The sequence below is a fragment of the Mesoplodon bidens genome (assembly GCF_964165515.1).
Source record: "Mesoplodon bidens genome assembly, chromosome: 4".
NCBI lineage: Eukaryota > Metazoa > Chordata > Mammalia > Artiodactyla > Ziphiidae > Mesoplodon > Mesoplodon bidens.
In genome coordinates, this window is record NC_138160.1 from 35,717,913 (window position 1) to 35,739,339 (window position 21,427).

The window sequence follows — 21,427 nt, forward strand, 5'->3', positions numbered from 1 at the left end:
AGTACTTATTTGTCCAAGGTCACAGTGCCAGTGGGAGGCAAAGATGTGATTGGGTTTTTTTTCTATTTCTTTTTTTATTTTGTTTTATTTTTTAATATCTTTATTGGTGTATAATTGCTTTACAATGTTGTGTTAGTTGCTGCTGTATAACAAAGGGAATCAGCTATATGTACACATATATTCCCATACCTCCTCCCTCTTGTGTCTCCCTCCCACCCTCCCTATCCCACCCCTCTAGGTGGTCACAAAGCACCAAGCTGATCTCCCTGTGCTATGCGGCTGCTTCCCACTAGCCATCTAGTTTACATTTGGTAGTGTATATATATCCACGCCACTCTCTCACTTTGTCCCAGCTTACCCTTCCCATATCCTCAAGTCCATTCTCTAGTAGGTCTGTGTCTTTATTACCATCTTACCACTAGGTTCTTCATGACCTTTTTTTTTTAGATTCCATATATATGTGTTAGCATATGGTATTTGTTTTTCTCTTCCTAACTTACTTCACTCTGTATGACAGACTCTAGGTCCATCCACCTCACTACAAATAACTCAGTTTCATGTCTTTTTATGGCTGAGTAATATTCCATTGTATATATGTGCCACATCTTCTTTATCCATTCATCTGTCGATGGACACTTAGGTTGCTTCCATGTCCCGGCTATTGTAAATAAAGATGTGATTCTTAATCTCAGATATTGTTCACAAAAAGAAAGAAAAAAAAAAAAGAAAGAAATATACTGAGACTCCTAGAGCTTAGTCTCAGGTTTTTTTTGCTAAGTGTTCTTTTCTATTCCATGACTCTACTTATCAAATATATGTGGATTATTCCCAATTGTATAACTCCCTTCTAGACCTCTCCTCTGAGCATAACACATACATGTCCATCTTCACCTATATCACCACTTGAATGCCTAAAAAAGCTAATCAATTCTGCCAGGGCTCTTGTTACTCCTCCTTCCAAAAGCTGTTCCCAGGCTTCCTCAGCTTGGTAGGTGTCACACCATTGCTCAAGTCAGGTGGGAATCATTTTACTCTCTGCCTTTCCTCTACCCCAGCATTCCACATCCAAGGCATCAGCAAGTCTGATAAGATTCCTCTTCCAAGATACTGTATATCTCAATTCCACCACCACTCCCCACTTCCACTCCACCATTCAAGTCCAAGCCACCATCACCTCTTGCCTGGACCGTTGCATTGGTCTCCTCATCGGCTACCCTGTCTCCCTTCACAGCTCCATAAAAATCCATTCTACATACAACACCTAAAATCATGACCCTTTCCATTTGCACTTAAAATAAGGTGAAAGCTCCCATAAAAGCCCACTTAGCTATGCCGACATTTTCAGAAATGTTCAGCGTCTCAGAAATAAAGCTTCAGTACTGTCATGGCAGGACAGTGGCAGAGGAAACATGGAAAGTCAGGACTTAAACCAAATCTTTCAAATGTCCTTTTCATTAAGCCATTCAACTTCCCAGTGATCTATTCCCAGAAACGTATCTGTTTCTCAGTTTCCTCATTTGTAATATTATAAGAAAACTGCTTATCCTCCTACCTCACTTGGTGATTAAGAGGATCAAATGAGATAATATATGTAAAAGCACTTTGAAAACATAAAGCATTACAAATATAAAGTAATATAAAACGCCTACTAATACAGAAATGGTGCTCAAGCATGGGGTTTTCTGGGCCTTTGCTTACAAGAAAGAGGAGTTAAGTGAGTCTAGCTAAAATAATTGACTTTTGGGAATTCTCCGGTGGTCCAGTGGTTAGGACTTGGCACTCTCACTGCCAGGGCCCCAGGTTCAATCCCTGGTCGGGGAACTATAATAAAATCCCATAAGGCGCACAGCACAGCAAAAATAAATAAGTAAAAAATTGACTTTTATCTCTCATCACTAGAATACATTTTGGCTGACTGGAGCCTTTTCTATTGCTTAAGAAGACTGATGCCAGATAAAAAAACACATGGCTGCCCTGGTTAACTTCCTGATTTCAGGCTTTACCTTACCAATAAATAAGAAATAGCCAGATAACTCTTACAAACACATTTCTGACTAAAAAGAAAATAGGAAGCTAAAAGCCCTGGTTTGGAAGGCTGAGAAAATGAGCCTCACCTTGCCCAAAGTCTGTCCACAATTCTTCTCCTGCCCTCTCTCCAGGATGTGGGGGACACAGCTCCAGAGGAGATGAAAACCCAGGGACACAGGATGACTCCAACTCTGGACCATTTCCGTAGCTCCTGGAAACTCTGCCAGACAGCAGGAGCTGCAGCTGAGTGCCAGACTCAGGTCAAGTTGGAGAAGTCCTCACCTCATCACCCCAGGATACAGACATTATAAGTAAGAAACTGGCCTCAAGTATGACATAAAGTCTAATGGGCAGGAAAAAGCAAAATGCTTCTAATAAAGTGAATCTCTCACTACACAATTTTATTAAAGTCAGATTTATTGACAAAGGCATTGAGTTAGTAAAGAAATTGTAAAAACTGTGGCAAGATAAACAAGTTGCTACATGTAATCTTCCTTTCTTCATGGCTGCCCCCAAAACAGGCCCACCAAACTGCACAATCATTTCACTACTTCTACACAGATTCATATTATTCAATTTAATTTTTTCATTGATTCTCTTCAAACCAGTTATCATTATTTTATTTCAGTTCTACTTAAGTTCACTGGTCCTTTAAAAAATAATACTTAGTGACATTTAATATATTCAGACTATAGAAATGGAAACTACACCATAAATCAAGGGTCTGCAAGCTTTTATCTGCAAAGGGCCAGATAATATTTCAGGCTTTATAGGCTGCATACTGTCTCTGTCACATATTGCTTTTTTTTTTTAAACAATCCTTTAAATATATAAAAATTCCTTAACTCTTAGACAATACAAAAACAGACCACGGGCTATAGTTTATCAACCTTTGTTTTAAATAATAATTGTGAACTAACAGCATATAGAACATATATAGTATACACAACAAGAATCAGCCTTTCACTTAAAACAAATCACACTGGTTCAATAGGCTTCCTTTTCCTAAAGCAGGTTCTAAAACTAGGAATTCTCTATATTAGAGAAGGATGAGGTATATGTCCTATTTTTATGAAAGAAAAATTCTGCCCAGATATTTTTTTCTCCCCTCTTAGGTGGTCAAGGATAAAAGATGTTCATTAAGAACTAATGAAGCATCACTCAGAATGTACATATTTACAATGAAATTCAAAAGCCTAGGTTAATACTGTACAGACTGATAAAACACAAATTTGTGAAACCTCAGAAATCATAGACACAAAGCCGAAAAGCCAAAAATAGCTAGAATAAAATTCACCAATCCATCAAAAAAGGAGGATGTATTATTAAAATGACTTTCTTTTAGGAACTCTGCACTAACAATAAAAAATAGCAACAGGGCTTCCCTGGTGGCGCAGTGGTTGGGAGTCCACCTGCCGATGCAGGGGACGTGGGTTTGTGCCCCGGTCCGGGAGGATCCCGCATGCCGCAGAGCGGCTGGGCCCATGAGCCCCGCAACGGGAGAGGCCACAGCAGTGAGAGGGCCCGCGTACCGAAAAAAAAAAAAAAAAAAAGCAACAAAATTCTGGAAGGATAATGGCATACAAATGACTTGCTGCAGTTGGTATTGCTACCCCACAATGCAATGAAGTCCATTGTAGCTGAGATAAAGGAACTCTGTTACAGAGTTGCTGCACTGTTACCAAGCAACAAGAAATAAAAAGTCAGGATTAGCACTTGATTTAACTTTTACCATCAACAAACCATACTTCTATTCTGCTATTCTTCTGGATGTAAATGGTCATTAGGCTAAGAATTATTAATCTATAAGAGTACACACACAAATAATTATGCAGTGAAGTTAATACCTGGCATTTACCAAGTTCATGTTTTTTATATTTACTGCTTCTTTGGTAGAAACAGCAAATAATAACAGAATAGTGATTCTATTACTGAGAAGGTTATTTTGTCAAAATATTCAACTAAATCTTCACTAAATACACCTTCATTAGCATTGAAATATTCTCAAATCAGTATTGCATTTTATGAAAATTCAAGGAAATGAATGAATTGTCTTTAAATATTTTAATACTTCAAAATAAGTAGAGTCAATCACTTCATTTAGTTTAGTTGTATAAGGATATTATCATCTGTCAAAGCAATGTACATCTGGCTGAATTTGTAGCATGAAGAATTTATAGACATCTCTTTCAGAGTGGTATAGCAATCACTTTTTAAAAAATGAAATCTAAAAGCATTAATAAAATCCTATAACTGAAAAATGAAAAAAGAAAAAAATGTAAATTAAGGACATTATATAATTTAAGACTTAAAAATCAATCATTGTAAATGACATCCATAGCTCACCACATCATCCCCAAAGTTAACACTTGGGAAGGTGACCGTATTATGCCTTAGGATCATGAGGTCCCAGGTTTCATGGGGGGTTAGTGGGAAGAGGGTGTTCCTTCTGTTTGTATTGTATCAAATAGCTCTCTTACCTGCCTGTGTTTTTAAAGAACTTGTGTTGAGTGTTCAACCCAACTGGCCTGTGTGAATGAAGTAAAGAGGATTAGGATTAAACAGGTTCGTGCTGTCCTTATCTTCTCTCTAAGGAAGAGAAGTAGAGAGCATTACCAGGTAAATACTAAAGTGCAGTGAAGGGCATTTACTATATTATGCTTCACACAGTGAATGTCAAATTTGACATTTCAGCCAAGTTCATAAATATCATGTCTCCAAGTCAATCAGCAATTTGTGCGTGGACATAAATTCCATACAGGCATGGAGCAGTGGTCACCTGTGTATGCATGTGTGTGCTTGACATTGCATCTGTCTAATGAAGTTTCTCAACATGGTTACATGTGTTTCTCTTGGGTGGATGGAACCTGTAATTTTTTCCTGTTTAGACCTATTTCTTTTTTCTTTTAACCGTCTCTTGGAAAAATTATGAGCTTCTCTGTAATATCAAAAGGCATTAGCAATCTTAAGATTAAGAATAAAAGAAACTTAAGAGGAAAGGAATTATGTTTATCCCTTAGGCAGTTTCATTTTTCCTGAAGCAGGACGGAAGATAACCAGTCTCTAAAACATCGATACACTAATTGGGCCTGCTTGGTGGAGATTAAATGTTCACAGGATCCATTGAAGTGATTAGGTCGAATGGTTAAAATCTACTGTATTCCCGCATCCTAGTGTAAAGTGAACTAATCACCAGTTTGACTTCTTCTACAAAGATAATTCATGAGGTGTTGTCAACACAAAGTTCTCCAAACAGGGCCAGAGAGTCACAAAAGTCAGGAGGCTCCAATCTCAAATTCACATTCTCCATTCATCTCAGAGTTTTAAAGTCATATTTGGGCCTAGTCATCTTGCAAACTATTACAAATGAACTAAAAACAGAAATCACACTTCACACAGCCTAGGAAGAAGATACTGCCATGATTCTCAAGACAGCTACCCTCATAGGAGAGTCCTCAGCCCACCACCTCAGACGGAAGAAAGGGGAGTGTGTCATCCCCAGTCGCAAAGTCCACCAGGGAGGCTCCATCTGCTCCTCTTCACACCGCCCAGCGTCCTCACCTCCCGGAAGCCTCTACTCAACTGTCATCTCAGTGGGGCCTTCTGTTACTGACCAACCCATTCAAACTTCCACTTTGGGGAACTCCCTGGTGGTCCAGGGGTTAGGACTCCACAGTCCCACTGCCGAGGGCCCGGGTTCAATCCCTGGTCAGCTAACTAAGATCCCACAAGCCATGCAGTGCGGACAAAAAAAAAGCAAAGGCAAAAACAAAATTTATCTTTCTTCTCCTGACATTTCATGTCCCTTTTCATGCTTTGTTTCATCTCCTTAATATTTATTAATATCTAATATAATATATATTTTACTTATTTATTGCACCTATTGTCAGTCTTGAGCATTATAATGTAAGCTCATGAGGGATACAGTATCTGGTGATTATTTCAAAATACTACAAGAGGAGGCAGGAGATGGGGATGAAGATGGGGCAGGAGTGATAGTGGGCTGACAGTCATTGGAGCTAGAGGACGAGCTCAGATGGGTTCATTACACTCTTCTGTTTACTGTTGTGTATGTCCATTAGCCTTCATAATAAACATTAAAAACAAAATTTGTAATACCATTTACACTGCTATTTTCACCTTTCCTCATCTACCAATCAGGAACAACACATATCTTCTTGGCAGGATGGCAGATGTACCCCTAATCTTTTCCTCTAGTTAACCTCCTTTGGAGACATGGCATGTGCCAGGCACTAGTACAGAACGCAGAAGTCACAGGTCCCAAAGCTTGGCTCTTCTAAACAAAAAGTCTTAGGATGTCTTTGGAAAATAATTTTCCATAGGTCCATACCTTATGACTTAGAATTATTTTTAAGGGACTGATAACCACAATATTCCTGACAGCGGCTCTCTCTGCAGGAAAGGCAGGCAGACGAAACTGAGAATAAGCAATCCACTAATCCTTACCCTAGGTGGGTTCGTAGGTGTTCAATTTATTATTGTGCTTTATAACCCACAAAGGCTACATGTATACAATACTTGTATGCATCAAATATCATGTAATATGAACAATTTTTTCATAAGCAAATATATAAATATGCCATAATATAAATATAATAAAAATAACTTTATTGAAGTCATGGTAATGAATGTGTTTGTCTTAACTAAAAGCTGAAATTAGCCAAAATAGCTGAAGAGGCCTTGCATAAACCCTGCCCTCTTCCAACACCAGCCAGGGCACACACCTGAAGAAACTAGCTGGGTTATTTTGTTCACAGGTAACCTCAATAGCCTTCAGTGGCTGAGTCAGATGACCTTCCCTGACAGCACGGGCATGCCAGGTTCCTTGCAGGAGGCAAAGCATCAACAGGCTCCTGAGTGAAGCACTCCCACCCCTCCCCCTGAGTTTTCTATTGTAAGTTGCTTTAAAAAAAAAAAAAATGTAAAGACAGGTAACTTCCCAGAGAAACACAGCCTGATTGGATATGCACCCAGGAGATTGGCTGAGGGGCTCGTGGGAAGTTGAAGGGTTAACAGACCCCTACAAAAGCCAAATGAGTTCCACAGTACTGCTGTTACTCATACACATGGAACGTAATGCCAAGAGTTGTTCCCTGGCTGGTCTTGCACTTAAACTTGTGAAGTTTATCAGGGAAGATTCCACCCACTCAAAGAGGAGGTCCAGAAATAACACTGTCTGTCCTAAAAAGAGAAATATCTTTCTGGCATGTTTGCCATATGTGCACCCACTTGTACTATTTTCCCCAAGTAACTAGCCCCAGTTCCTTAAGAGACGGGGAAAGAGACAGCCAGCCTTCACTATGTCACAATTTTGTTGCGAAACATGCAAATGGCTGCAGGTTTTAAGAATGCAAATGCAATATTCATATCGGTTTTGTTAAAGGAGAAAACAGACATAATTGGTTTTCCACAACTCATAAGTTTGTTTAGAACACATTTGAAAGGCAAAATTTTTCCAAAAAGGAGCAATATCCCACTTTTAGAGAAACCAGAAATAATTCACGTCAAGGGCCAATTTGGCATTCTCTTCAATTCAAGATAAATATACTGGTTTACCTCTTGTCAATTGGAGGAGAAATTATAAACCAAAAAAGCAAGAGACAGCTTTATGTTCCTTTGCCACCCTGCTTCTTTATTTTTTATTTATTTATTTATTATTTTTTTTGGCTGCATTGTGTCTTTGTTGCTGTGCACAGGCTTTCTCTACTTGCGGCGAGCGGGGGCTACTCTTCATTGCAGTGCGCAGGCTTCTCATTGTGGTGGCTTCTCTTGTTGCAGAGCATAGCCTCTAAGCGCGTGGGCTTCAGTAGTTGTGTCACATGGACTCAGTAGTTGTGGCTCGCGGGCTCTAGAGCACAGGCTCAGTAGTTGTGGTGCACAGGCTTAGTTACTCCGCGGCATGTGGGATCTTCCTGAACCAGGGCTTGAACCCATGTCCCCTGCATTGGCAGGAGGATTCTTAACCACTGTGTCACCAGGGAAGTCCCCTGCCACCCTGCTTCTACGTGCAAAAAAACTTTAAGATATCTGAGGGAATTATCATTAATATTTTAGATATTTATAGTTCTACCCCTCTCTTACCTCCCATAAAGCTCAAGTTATAGGGGGTAACCAGGGAGAAAGGCTGAAAAGATGCAGCACCAGGGAGTGGAGTGGTGCTTTAGCAGACAGGCTCTAACCCAGATCCTGCTACTGAAAAGTCCTCCATGTCCTCATCTATAAGAGAAAGGAGGTGAGCTAAGAGTTCTAAAAAAAAAAAGGCTTTGTCTGAAATGTAGGGTGTAGTCATTGTTAAAGCTCCCACGGCTTAAGATACTGCAGTACAAGAATAGACATTCAATCACCACGTTCAGGGAAGTTTGTGAAAAGCTGCACAGTTCAGAGAGGTGACACAACAGAATGAACAGAATCCAAGAGGAAGACTGAATGAATCCACAGGGCTACTGATCACAGGATGGTTTTTCTCAAAGTCCTCTTGGAGGTAGATGGTGCAGGAGGCAAAAAGACCATAATTGGAATAACTGGCAAGGAAAGCTGGGGGTAGACGAATACATTGGCCAGAAACTCCCAATCTGCTTGATTCTAATAGTTAGCATTGAAATGGACTACGTCCAGAGATTCAATACCTTTCAAGATTTTGAAACACCATTCATTGATGATGATTTGAGAATATTTCATAAAATAGTGGAAAAGTGCAGACACCCCAGAATCAGTCATTCCGTGGTTCTATCCTAGCTCCATCTAGCTGTGTGACATCAGGTATATAACCTCTCCTCTCTGTGCTTTTAAGTCCTTATCTGTAAAACAAGGATAATAATGATTCCTACCTCATAAGACTATTGTTAACATTAAAAATATTAACAATAACCATGAAGAATACAGCAGTGACTAACACATAATAAATGCTTGATTAATAGTAACTATTATTATTGTTAAAATTTAACAGGCAGGAAAATACGCAGGTAATTTAAGATCTCTGAAGACTCCTGTTAAACCAGCTCATAATCATCCATCTCACTAGGACCACTGTACAATAAAGTAGGATGGGGCTACAGGAAAAGAATTACAGAGTCCTAAAGGCCAATGCAGGTAAAAGAGTGCACAAAACATAGCACAGAAGAGGAGCTGGAGGTCCAGGGTAGTCATTAGACTAAGAATAATACAAAACTCACAGTCCAGATAGATTTTTTGTTATGAGAAGACACCCAATCTATTCATCATCCCCAATTCCAAATTACCTTCTACATCCAAGAGCACAAGTTCTTACAATTCAACCTAAAGGCATGTGGACCTCTTCTACTATGAGCATGCAGAGGGATCAGGCTTACAATATTTTCTTGTCTAAATGGCTGTTTTGCTTGTATTTCTAAACTAGAATGACAAAATATATTTCACCTTGATCCTTCCAATTAGGCTCTGTCCAATCAAACTTTCTCCAGTGATGACAATATTCTTTATCTATGTTGATCAACACAATAGTCACTAGCATATGTAGTTACTGAAGAGAAACTGAATTTCTACCTTATCTAATTTTAATTAATTTAAATTTTAAAAGTCACATGTGGCTGGTGGCTACCAGTTGGACAGTGCGGGTATAATCAATTGGGAGTGGCCATCAGCAGCACTATATTGAAAGGGATCCTAATGTGAGTCTGTGTCTAACAGGACAGAATGCTGTGAATCAGAGATGTCTGTTCTAGGACACAGGAAGGGCAGCTTTTATCATATTTGCGGGATCAACTAAAGGATTTTATCTCCCCTTCCCTTATGCCGACAGAGAACCTCTCTTTCCTAATATCGACATTAATTCTCAGACAGTAGAGAGTCACTTCCTGCTTTTGGAAGAGATAAGATTGGCTGAAAAGAACCAGGTTAAAAAAGAAGGAAAAAAAGAAATTCACCCAGGACAATTCATACTGTCCCATGGTACTCAGAGAAAAAATATTGGTTTGTGGCAGTTTTACAGAAGTACATACAATCAAGAGAGAGTTAAACTATCAATTATTTTAAGCTACGCTATAGGCTTTTTTTCAGTACTGTTACAGATGTGTGCAATGGACAGGTCATTAAGATGATCCTATTAAAAAAAAAAAAGATCGCACAGAGAGAGTAAAACACATTATCCATTTTAAATGCAGAAAATATACTGAAGCCGTTGCAAAAGAAACCACCCTGCCAGTGTTGAAAGTACCACATGCCCCAGCACTTTAAAAATAATAAACTTCAAACATTGTAAATTAACTATACTTCCATAAAAGAGGAAGAAAACAAACAAAAAAACGAAGCCAAACTAGGGCTATCTACTAAAAAAAATAATAATAATAATAATATACATCACTTTCCAAGAGAGAAACAGAACTCTAACATTTGATTATTTCAAACATATGGCAGCACTGCCTCCATGAAATACCATCTTGGGCAAGCATATGGAGGAATGGAAAAATGCCAGATAGAATACTAGCATCACAAGAAAAATCAAGAACATATATTCTCATTTCCAGATCGCAGGATGGGTTCCTATAAAGCCCTCCCATGGGAAAGCTATCTCAAATGCCCAAGAAAATGTGGTTCCAAAGTGATCCTCAAAGCCTAAATGAATCATTCTGAAGTCTCCTTTCAGGTTCAAATATGTATAAACAAAATGGCAAGATTTTGGTATAAGCACCTATTTCTGTCCCAGAGCTTGAACCCTGGGAAGGTTCTAAAATTATTCTAGTCTCTCCCAAACCCTGAGATGTCCAAAGGAGAGTCAGTTAGTGCCTTAATTCAACTGTTCCAAAGAGAACCACATCAAAGCAATGAGCTGTACTAGCCTCCTTCTTCCTTAAAGTAACACCAGTATCTAACAGTGAGATAAGGAACTTCTCCTAATACAACTTACTATTTTCCTAGGATTCTGTATACAAGAATTCATCTGGAGACAAACAGGAGAACAATTATACCACAGAAGTCCACCCACTAGAGTGAAGGTTCTGAGCCCCACATCAGGCTTCCCAGCCTGGGGGTCGAGCAACAGGAGGAGGAATTCCTAGAGAATCAAACTTTGAAGGCTAGTGGGATTTGACTGCAGGACTTCGACAGGACAGGGGGAAACACAGACTCCACTTCTGGAGGGCACACACAAAGTAGTGTGTGCATCAGGACCCAGGGGGAAGGAGCAGTTATCCCATAGGAGATTGAACCAGACCTATCTGCTAGTGTTGGAGGGTCTCCTGCGGGAGCAGGGGTGGGGGGCGGGGGCAGCTGTGGCTCACCGCTGGGACAAGGACACTGGCAGCAGAAGTTCTGGGAAGTACTCCTTGGCATGAGCCCTTCCAGAGTCCACCATTAGCCCCACCAAACAGCCTCTAGGCGACAGTGCTGGGTTGCCTCAGGCCAAAAAACAAACAGGTAGGAAAGTCAGCCCCACCCATCAGCAGACGAGTGGATTAGAGTTTTACTGAGCTCTGTCCACCAGAGCAACACCCAGCTCTACCCACCACCAGTCCCTCCTATCAGGAAGCTTGCACAAGCCTTTTAGATAGCATCATCTACCAGAGGGCAGACAGCAGAAACAAGAAGAACTACAATCCTGCAGCCTGTGGAACAAAAACCACATTCACAGAAAGATAGACAAAATGAAAAGGCAGAGGACTATGTACCAGATGAAGGAACAAGATAAAACCCCAGAAAAACACCTAAAAACACCTAAAGGAGATAAGCAACCTTCCAGAAAAAGAATTCAGAATAGTGAGAGTGAAATTAATCCAGGACCTCAGAAAAAGAATGGAGGCAAAGATCGAGAAGATGCAAGAAATGTTTCACAGAGACCTAGAAGAATTAAAGAACAAACAAACAGAGATGGACAATACAATAACTGAAATGAAAAATACACTAGAAGGAATCAATAACAGAATAACTGTGGCAGAAGAACGGATAAGTGACCTGGAAGACAGAATGGTGGAATTCACTACTGCAGAACAGAATAAAGAAAAAAGAATGAAAAGAAATGAAGTCAGCCTAAGAGACCTCTGGGACAACATTAACTGCACCAACATTTGCATTATAGGGATCCCAGAAGGGGAAGAGAAAGAGAGGACCCGAGAAAATATTTGAAGAGATTAGAGTCGAAAACTTCCCTAACATGGGAAGGAAGTAGCCACCCAAGTCCAGGAAACCCAGAGAGTCCCAGGCAGGATAAACCCAAGGAGAAACATGCCAAGACACAGTAATAAAACTGAGAAAAATTAAAGACAAAGAAAAATTATTAAAAACAAGGGAAAAACGACAAATAACATACAAGGAAACTCCCATAAGTTTAAGAGCTGATTTCTCAGCAGAAACTCTACAAGCCAGAAGGGAGTGGCACGATATATTTAAAGTGATGAAAGGGAAGAACCTACAAACATGATCACTCTACCCAGTGAGGATCTCATTCAAATTCAATGGAGAAATCAAAAGCTTTACAGACAAGCAAAAGCTAACAGAATTCAGCACAACATAACTAGCTCTACAACAAATGCTAAAGGAACTTCTCTAAGTGGGAAACACAAGAGAAGAAAAGGACCTACAAAAACAAATGCATAACAATTAAGAAAATGGTAATAGAAACATACATATCAATAATTACCTTAAACGTGAATGGATTAAATGCTCCAACAAAAGACACAGGCTCACTGAATGGAAACAAAAACAAGACCCATATATATGCTGTCTACAAGAGACCCACTTCAGACCTAGGGACACATACAGACTCAAAGTGAGGGGATGGAAAAAGATATTCCATGCAAATGGAAATCAAAAGAAAGCTGGAGTAGCAATACTCATATCAGATAAAATAGACTTTAAAATAAAGAATGTTACAAGAGACAATGAAGGACACTACAAAATGATCAGGGGATCAATCCAAGGAGAAGATATAACAATTATAAATATATATGCACCCAACATAGGAGCACCTCAGTACATAAGGCAACAGCTAACAGCTATAAAAGAGGAAATCGACAGTAACACAATAGCGGGGGACTTTAACACCTCACTTACACCAACGGACAGAACATCCAAACAGAAAATTAATAAGGAAACACAAGCTTTCAATGACACAGTAGACCAGATAGATTTAATTGATATTTATAGGACATTCCATCCAAAAACAGCAGATTACACTTTCTTCTCAAGTGCACATGGAACATTCTCCAGGATAGATCGATCACATCTTGGGTCACAAATAAAGCCTCGGTAAATTTAAGAAAACTGAAATCATATCAAGCATCTTTTCCAATCACAACGCTATGAGATTGGAAATAAGTTACAGGGGAAAAATGTAAATAGCACAAACACATGGAGGCTAAAAAATACGTTACTAAATAACCAAGAGATCACTGAAGAAATCAAAGAGGAAATAAAAAATACCTAGAGACAATTGACAATGAAAACACGACGATCCAAACCCTATGGGATGCAGCAAAAGCAGTTCTAAGAGGGAAGTATATAGTAATACAAGCCTATCTCAAGAAACAACAAACATCTCAAATAAACCATCAAACCTTACAAGTAACTAGAGAAAGAAGAACAAACAAAACCCAAAGTTAGTAGAAGGAAAGAAATCATAAAGATCAGAGCAGAAATAAAAGAAATAGATACAAAGAAAAGAATAGCAAAGATCAATAAAACGAAAAGCTGGTTCTCTGGGAAGATAAATAAAATTGATAAACCTTTAGCCAGACTCAACCAGAAAAAGAGGGAGAGGACGCAAATTAATAAAATTAGAAATGAAAAAGGAAAAGTTACAACGGACACTGTAGAAATACAAAGCATCCTAAGAGACTACTATAAGCAACACTTTGCCAATTAAATGGACGACCTGGAAGAAATGGACAGATTCTTAGAAAGGTATAACCTTCCAAGACTGAACCAGGAAGAAATAGAAAATATGAACAGACCAATCACAAGTAATGAAATTGAAACTGTGATTAAAAATCTTACAACAAACAGAAGTCCAGGACCAGATGGCTTCACAGGTGAATTCTATCAAACATTTAGAGAAGGGCTAACACCCATCCTTCTCAAACTCTTCCAAAATATAGCAAAGGAAGGAACACTCCAAAACTGACTCTACAAGGCCACCATCACCCTGATACCAAAACCAGACAAAGATACTAGAAAAAAAGAAAATTACAAACCAATATCACTGATGAATATAGATGCAAAAATCCTCAAAATACTAGCAAACAGAATCTGACAACACATTAAAAGGATCATACACCATGATCAAGTGGGACTTATCCCAGAGATGCAAGGATTCTTCAATATATGCAAATCAATCAATGTGATACACCATATTTACAAATTGAAGAATAAGAACCATATGATCATCTCAATAGATACAGAAAAACCTTTTGACAAATTCAACATCCATTTATGATAAAAGCTCTCCAGAGAGTGGGCATAAAGGGAAAACTACCTCAATATAATGAAGGCCATATATGACAAACCCACAGCAAACATCATTCTCAATGGTGAAAAACTGAAAGCATTTCCTCTAAGATCAGGAACAAGACAAGGATGTCCACTGTCACCGTTATTATTCAACATAGTTTTGGAAGTCCTAGCCATGGCAGTCAGAGAAGAAAAACAAATAAAAGGAATACAAATTGGAAAAGAAGAAGTACAACTGTCATGGTTTGCAAATGACACGATATTATACATAGATAATCCTAAAGATGCCACCAGAAAACTACTAGAGCTAATTAATGAAGCTGGTGAAGTTGCAGGATACAAAATTAATGCACAGAAATCTCTTGCAGTTCTATACACTAACAACGAAAGATCAGAAAGAGAAATTAAGGAAACAATCCCATTCACCATTACAACAAAAAGAACAAAATACCTAAGAATAAACCTACCTAAGGAGGTAAAAAACCTGTACTCAGAAAACTATAAGACACTGATGAAAGAAATCAAAGACAATACAAACAGATGGAGAGATATACCATGTTCTTGGACTGGAAGAATCAATATTGTGAAAATGGCTATACTACCCAAAGCAATCTACAGATTCAATGCAATCCCTATCAAATTACCAATGGCATTTTTTACAGAACTAGAACAAAAAATCTTAAAATTTGTATGGAGACACAAAAGACCCAGAATAGACAAAGAAAACTTGAGGGGAAAAAACAGAGCTGGAGGAATCAGACTCCCTGACTTCAGACTATACTACAAAGCTACAGTAATCAAGACAATATGGTACTGGCACAAAAACAGAAATATAGATCAATAGAACAGGATACAAAGCCCAGAGATAAACCCATGCACCTATGGTCAACTAATCTATGACAAAGGAGGCAAGGATATACACGGAGAAAAGACAGTCTCTTCAGTAAGTGGTGCTGGGAAAACCAGACAGCCACATGTAAAAGAATGAGATTAGATCACTCCCTAAAACCATACACAAAAATAAACTCAAAATGGATTAGAGACCTAAATGTAAGACCAGACACTGTAAAGCTCTTAGAGGATAACATAGAACACTCTGACATAAAATACAGCAATATCTTTTTTGACCCACCTCCTAGAGTAATGGAAATAAAAACAAAAATAAACAAATGGGACCTAATGAAACTTAAAAGCTTTTTCACAGCAAAGGAAACTATAAACAAGACAAAAAGACAACCCTCAGAATGGGAGAAAATATTTGCAAAAGAAACAATGGACAAAGGATTAATCTCCAAAATATATAAACAGCTCATGCAGCTCAATATTAAAAAACCAAACAATCCAATCCAAAAATGGGCAGAAAACCTAAATAGACATTTCTCCAAAGAAGACATACTCATGGCCAAGAGGCATACAAAAAGCTTGTTAAAATCACTAATTATAAGAGAAATGCAAATCAAAACTGCAATGAGGTGTCACCTCACACCGGTCAGAATGGCCATCATCAGAAAATCTACAAACAACAAATGCTGGAGAGGGTATGGAGAAAAGGGAACCCTCTTACACTGTTGGTGGGAATGTCAATTGATACAGCCACCTTGGAGAACAGTATGGAGGTTCCTTAAAAAACTAAAAATAGAATTACCTTATGACCCAGCAATCCCACTACTGGGCATATACCCAGAGAAAACCATAATTCAAAAAGACAGATGCACCCCCAATGTTCATTGCAGCACTATTTACAATAGCCAGGTCATGGAAGCAACCTAAATGCCCATTGACAGAAGAATGGATAAAGAAGATGTGTTACATATTTACAATAGAATATTACTCAGCCATAGAAAGGAACAAAATTGGGTCATTTGTAGAGAGTGGATGGACCTAGAGACTGTCATACAGAGTGAAGTAAGCCAGAAAGAGAAAAACAAATATCATATATTAACGCATATATGTGGAATCTAGAAAAATGGTACAAATGAACCGGTTTGCCAGGCAAAAATAGAGACACAGATGTAGAGAACAAACGTATGGACACCAAGGGGGGAAAGCAGGGGGAATGAATTGGGAGATTGGGATTGACATATATACACTAATATGTATAAAATAGATAACTAATAAGTACCTATTGTATAAAAAAAATAAATTAAAAAAAGAAAAAAGTGAAAAAAAAAATTCATCTGGAGACTTCACCCAAGAAGGTCCACTTTACTCAAGTACCAAGACTTTTATGAGCTGGTCAGCCTAATAGCTTGATTCCCAAACAAAGTGTTCTAGTGAGACCGTAGCTAACCAGAAAGCTCATGTTCCAGCAAAACTTCAACTGTGACATATTTAAACAGAATCCTTCAACATCCAAAATGAAAAAGTGGTTATTGTTTGCCCTCCTTCATGAAAAAAATGAACCGTTGTACTTTTTCTTGAACTAACACATAACATCAACTTTGAAAATTAACAACAGGAAATCAGAAATAACCTCTTCTCTTACCTCCACCACTGTGGTTTCTGCAGCTTTACACATCGGCAAGTTGAAATTCCTTGCACTTTTCCTACATTAGAGGAATAAGGAAGTGGAGAAAGAATGGCAAAAATAAGAAGTGTCTCTCTCAGCTTTAATTATAGATTAAAAGAATTTCTGTAAACCAAGACTTTGTGAATCTTTTTAAAAGAGTGTATCATATTTTTGATAAGTTCTATAGCTATTTTATAAACAAAAACAATATGATGGTCACTTCATTCAATTATATAGCTTTTTACGGGGTTAAGAGAAAGAGGGAATATTTTTCATATTCAACATAGTTATACACAGAAAAATAAAATGGATATTAATAAATCTACTCTAAAACTAATTTCTCTAAGTCTTTTACCTGAGATGCCACTTTGTTTTATAGTTAAATATTTCACTAAAGTTGCTCTTGTTAAAATATTAAGAAAAGTAGCAAGTGCTTTATATGAGAAGGTATAGTAATTATACTCCTATTAAAGAGAAACCTATTGCTGAAATTAACTGAAACATTCATGGGTGATTTGTGAGTCCTAAAGATCAATGTGGAGAACCAACTCCTAATGAAATTTTTAAAGCTACAACCCCCCCCCATCAGACCCTGAGGTGTAAAATTTTAAGAAACGGCCAATTTTGCTGATGGTTCTGAATTCCCAAGTTCCTAAATTAATGCACTTCCTCTAATCATAAAAATTTTAATGTATTTTTGTTTCTGAGAGTGTAAATTGATAGGGAAAATTCTTTGGTAAAGAGAAATAATTCACAGCTATGTCTTAACAGCTCTTTGTGCCACCAATGTTTCTTTCACTTGGATTCAAGGATAGGTGTGTCCTCAAGAGAGGAATCCTTGTGTACTCTGAGAAGTTACCGTGTTGGATTCCACCAGACATCCAACATCAAAAGCTCCAAGGGCAGAGTGGCCTGAGGTGCAGGCATGCAGAGCCTGCCCACTCTAACAATGGCCTAGACAGACCTCTGTACCAGTTGTCCCACTAAACGTGAAGGTCAGCCTAGAAGTCAGTATCTTAAGAATCTAGGCCACCTGACCACTGGCGACAAGCACTCTCATTTCACATCAAAGCTCAATGGCTACTGAGCAGAAACTACAGGCATAAGGTCTGTACTCAGAATAGCCTTTGTGCAGTCTTTAGATAACACGCAATAAAGCACAGGATAAACTCATGGAAATACTTTAAATAATTCATTTCCATTTGCTAATATACAATTTCATTAATCTTTAAAAAAAACAACTAAGCTTTGCAAGCATTACATCAAGGTGTCAAATAAGGTAGGCAACATTCAAAATGTCCTCTGTAATTGCCAAAATTAGTTATAATATCAAAAATTGGCTAAATCCCGGGACTTCCCTGGTGGTCCAGTGGTTAAGACCCACGCTTCCACCGCAGGGGGCACGGGTTCGATTCCTAGTTGGGGAACTAAGATATCATATGCTGCGGCCCAGACAAAAAACAAAAACAAAACAAAAACAAATGAACAAAAAAATTGGCTAAATTCAAGAAATCAAATACAGTATTATGTCATAGAAGATCTTCAGAAATGAACAAAAACATGAGAGTGATCACTGATAATTTAATTGTGATCATACCAAAGCTGCATTTGGTAAAGATAAAAAATATCACTAACTAAAAGCAGGAAAAGGCCAATATAATGAGAAAGACAATTATTTCTGTAACCTAACAGGTGACGTCTTCAAGACCAAACATTTTGAAAAACTTTTATGAGTATATTCAAACGTGGCACAATTTGCAAAAACAACTATATAATCCCTAAATCCAAGATACTAAAACTTGGTATTTAGTATGCTTAGGGTAATCAAAAGATATTGAAATCTATTAAGTGGCTTAATATCTGTGGCTATCTAGATAACGAGAATGAAAGTTAAACATTATTAAGGGTAACCAACTTTCCAGACATAATCTTTATAAGCATTTCCTAGAAGACAACAATAGGCCTGGAAAAGAACAGACCTAAGTGATTATTAGCAATATTTTTCCAGAATATCAAAGTAACAGGCATTTTAAGACAATGCATATAAATAACACTGTCAAAATTAAATATAATTGTGTGCTTTTGTCACATTTTTTAAGCATGTCACAACACTGTAACTAGTTTTGGCAACTAAAGTACACAGGGGCAAAAAAAATTTGTATGTGACTATATACAAGGATATACAGATTCAAATAGTTAACAATCAGTGCACCATGGGTACCAACCAATCAGAACAGATGCCCTCAAGTGCATCAAACCAGTATGACCGCACAGCAATGGTTCTGCACCCACCTATATACAAACACACGGGTGTGTTTGATTTTAAGCCATTTTTAAAATAAAATTTTAAATACCAAACACATCAAGATATCCATTTTGTAATCATAATTTTGGAAATATAAAGTTGCTGAAATGCATTACATTTAACATTTTTTAAAACCATTATACTACCTGAAAATCACATTTCCTGCTCGGTCTGCCTTCCAGGCTTTCACCAAAGCGAAATCCCCTGTGATTGCTTCCTCCAAAATAAAATGTTGACCATTAAACTCCCTCACCTGCAAGAGACAAAGAGGGCATTGTCAGGATCTTCAGAGGTCTTGTTTGATTGTGCTCCCTGCTCTGATAGAGGCAGATAATAGGGATACAAGCCTAGTCAGAAAAGGAGGGAGAGACCTAAACTGAAACTTCAAGGAAGAGTAGTGCAGGCAACCAGGGCTTTGTCAAAATGGTGAAGAGGCCACTGAGAGAGCAGCATGTGCAAAGGCTCAGAAGCAAGAGGAAGCTTGGTAATTGTGAGGAACTGAAAGTTCCATATGCTTACGGCATAGACTGTGTGTGTTAGCACTCACTTTATTATTTGTGTGAATAAATTACATACTGAACATGAAAAAGAGCCCCTCTTTCCCTCCACCCCAGAAAACCATGTAAGTTGCATGAAATGGGCAATGCACTGTTTTCCTACCTAAAATAGTTATAAAAATCCATTCGTCTCTTCTAATGAATCCATCATCCTCTGTTGAGATTTTAATTAGGATTCCTAAAATTTTTAGACTAATTTGTAGAGAACTGACATGCTATATCTTCCCACCTGTGAGAATATTGGTCTACATTTTTTAAAGTCTTCTTTTTCCTCCTTCAATAGTTTCATAGTTTTCCCTCGGAAAAAGCTTTGTATATATTTTCCAGCTTTATTCATAGGTGCTTCTTGGTTTTTGATACCACTGTGACTGTTATATTTTACTCTATTACACCTTCTCTCTGTCATTACTGGTCTGATGGAAGGCTACTGATTTTTGTATGTTTATTTACTTTTAATTCTACTCCAAATGGGAGGGGAGAGGAGAAGACACATAAAGCAAAACTATGCCGCGGCACTTTGTTACTTTTTTCTTCATGGAGACTTAGCTCTGGGAATTGAAACGAAGAGGGGAAACAACGTCAATACCTCTCTCCATCACCACACAAGATGGGAGCCATTTGAAGGCCAAACTCCATTTTCATTCCTACTGCGCCCCCTAGTGGACAAATTACGTGCATTTTATAGAAAGTTGGAGAAAGCTCCAGTACATTTACTTTTCTTTAACTATGGTTTAAAAAAATTATTTCTTTTTTTTAAATTATAGTTAATTTACAGTATTGTGCTAGTTTCAGGTGTGCAGCAAAGTGATTCAGACATATATATGTACACATATACATATATATTCTTTTTCAGATTCTTTTCCATTATAGGTTATTACAGATATTAAATATAGTTCCCTGCGCTATACAGTAGGTTCTTGTTTATTTATATATATATAGTAGTGTGTGTATGTTAATCCCAAACTCCTAATTTATCCCTCTCTCTCGCTTTCCCTTTTGGTAACCATAAATTTGTTTTCTATGTCTATGAGTCTATTTCTGTTTTGTAAATAAGTTCATCTGTATCAATTTTTTAGATTCCACATATAAGTGATAGCATATGATATCTGTCTTTCTCTGTCTGCCTTCATTTAGTATGATAATCTCTAGGTCCATCCATTTTGCTGCAAATGGCATTATTTCACTTCTTTTCATGGCTCAGTAATATTCCACTGTATGTATGTACGACATCTTCTTTAACCATTCATGTGTTGACGAACATTTAGGTTGCTTCCATGTCTTGACTATTGTAAATAGTGCTGCTATGAACATTGGGGTGCATGTATCTTTTCGAACTAGAGTTTTTGTCTTTTCCAGATATATGTCCAGGAGTGGGATTGCTGGATCATATGGTGGCTCTACTTTTAGTTTTTTAAGGAACCTCCATACTGTTTTCCATTGTGGCCACACCAATTTACATTCCCACCAACAGTGTAGGAGGGTTCCCTTTTCTCTACATCCTCTCCACCATTTATTATTTGTAGACTTTTTGATGATGGCCATTCTGACCAGTGTCACGTGATACCTCATTGTAGTTTTGATTTGCACTAA

At 38.0% G+C, this 21,427-nt stretch overlaps 1 protein-coding gene across 1 annotated transcript in view; it reads right to left on the reverse strand.

Annotated features, from left to right (window-relative positions):
- The window catches only part of OXCT1 (3-oxoacid CoA-transferase 1), a 142,943-nt gene that overhangs the window by 102,891 nt on the left and 18,625 nt on the right, over positions 1-21,427 (reverse strand). Inside the window, exons 6-7 of the mRNA XM_081233215.1 lie at positions 19,427-19,533; positions 16,952-17,012 (exon numbers count right to left, since the gene is read on the reverse strand). Coding sequence (XP_081089341.1) covers positions 16,952-17,012; positions 19,427-19,533 — 168 coding nt within the window. The remainder of the gene's footprint in view (positions 1-16,951; positions 17,013-19,426; positions 19,534-21,427) is intronic.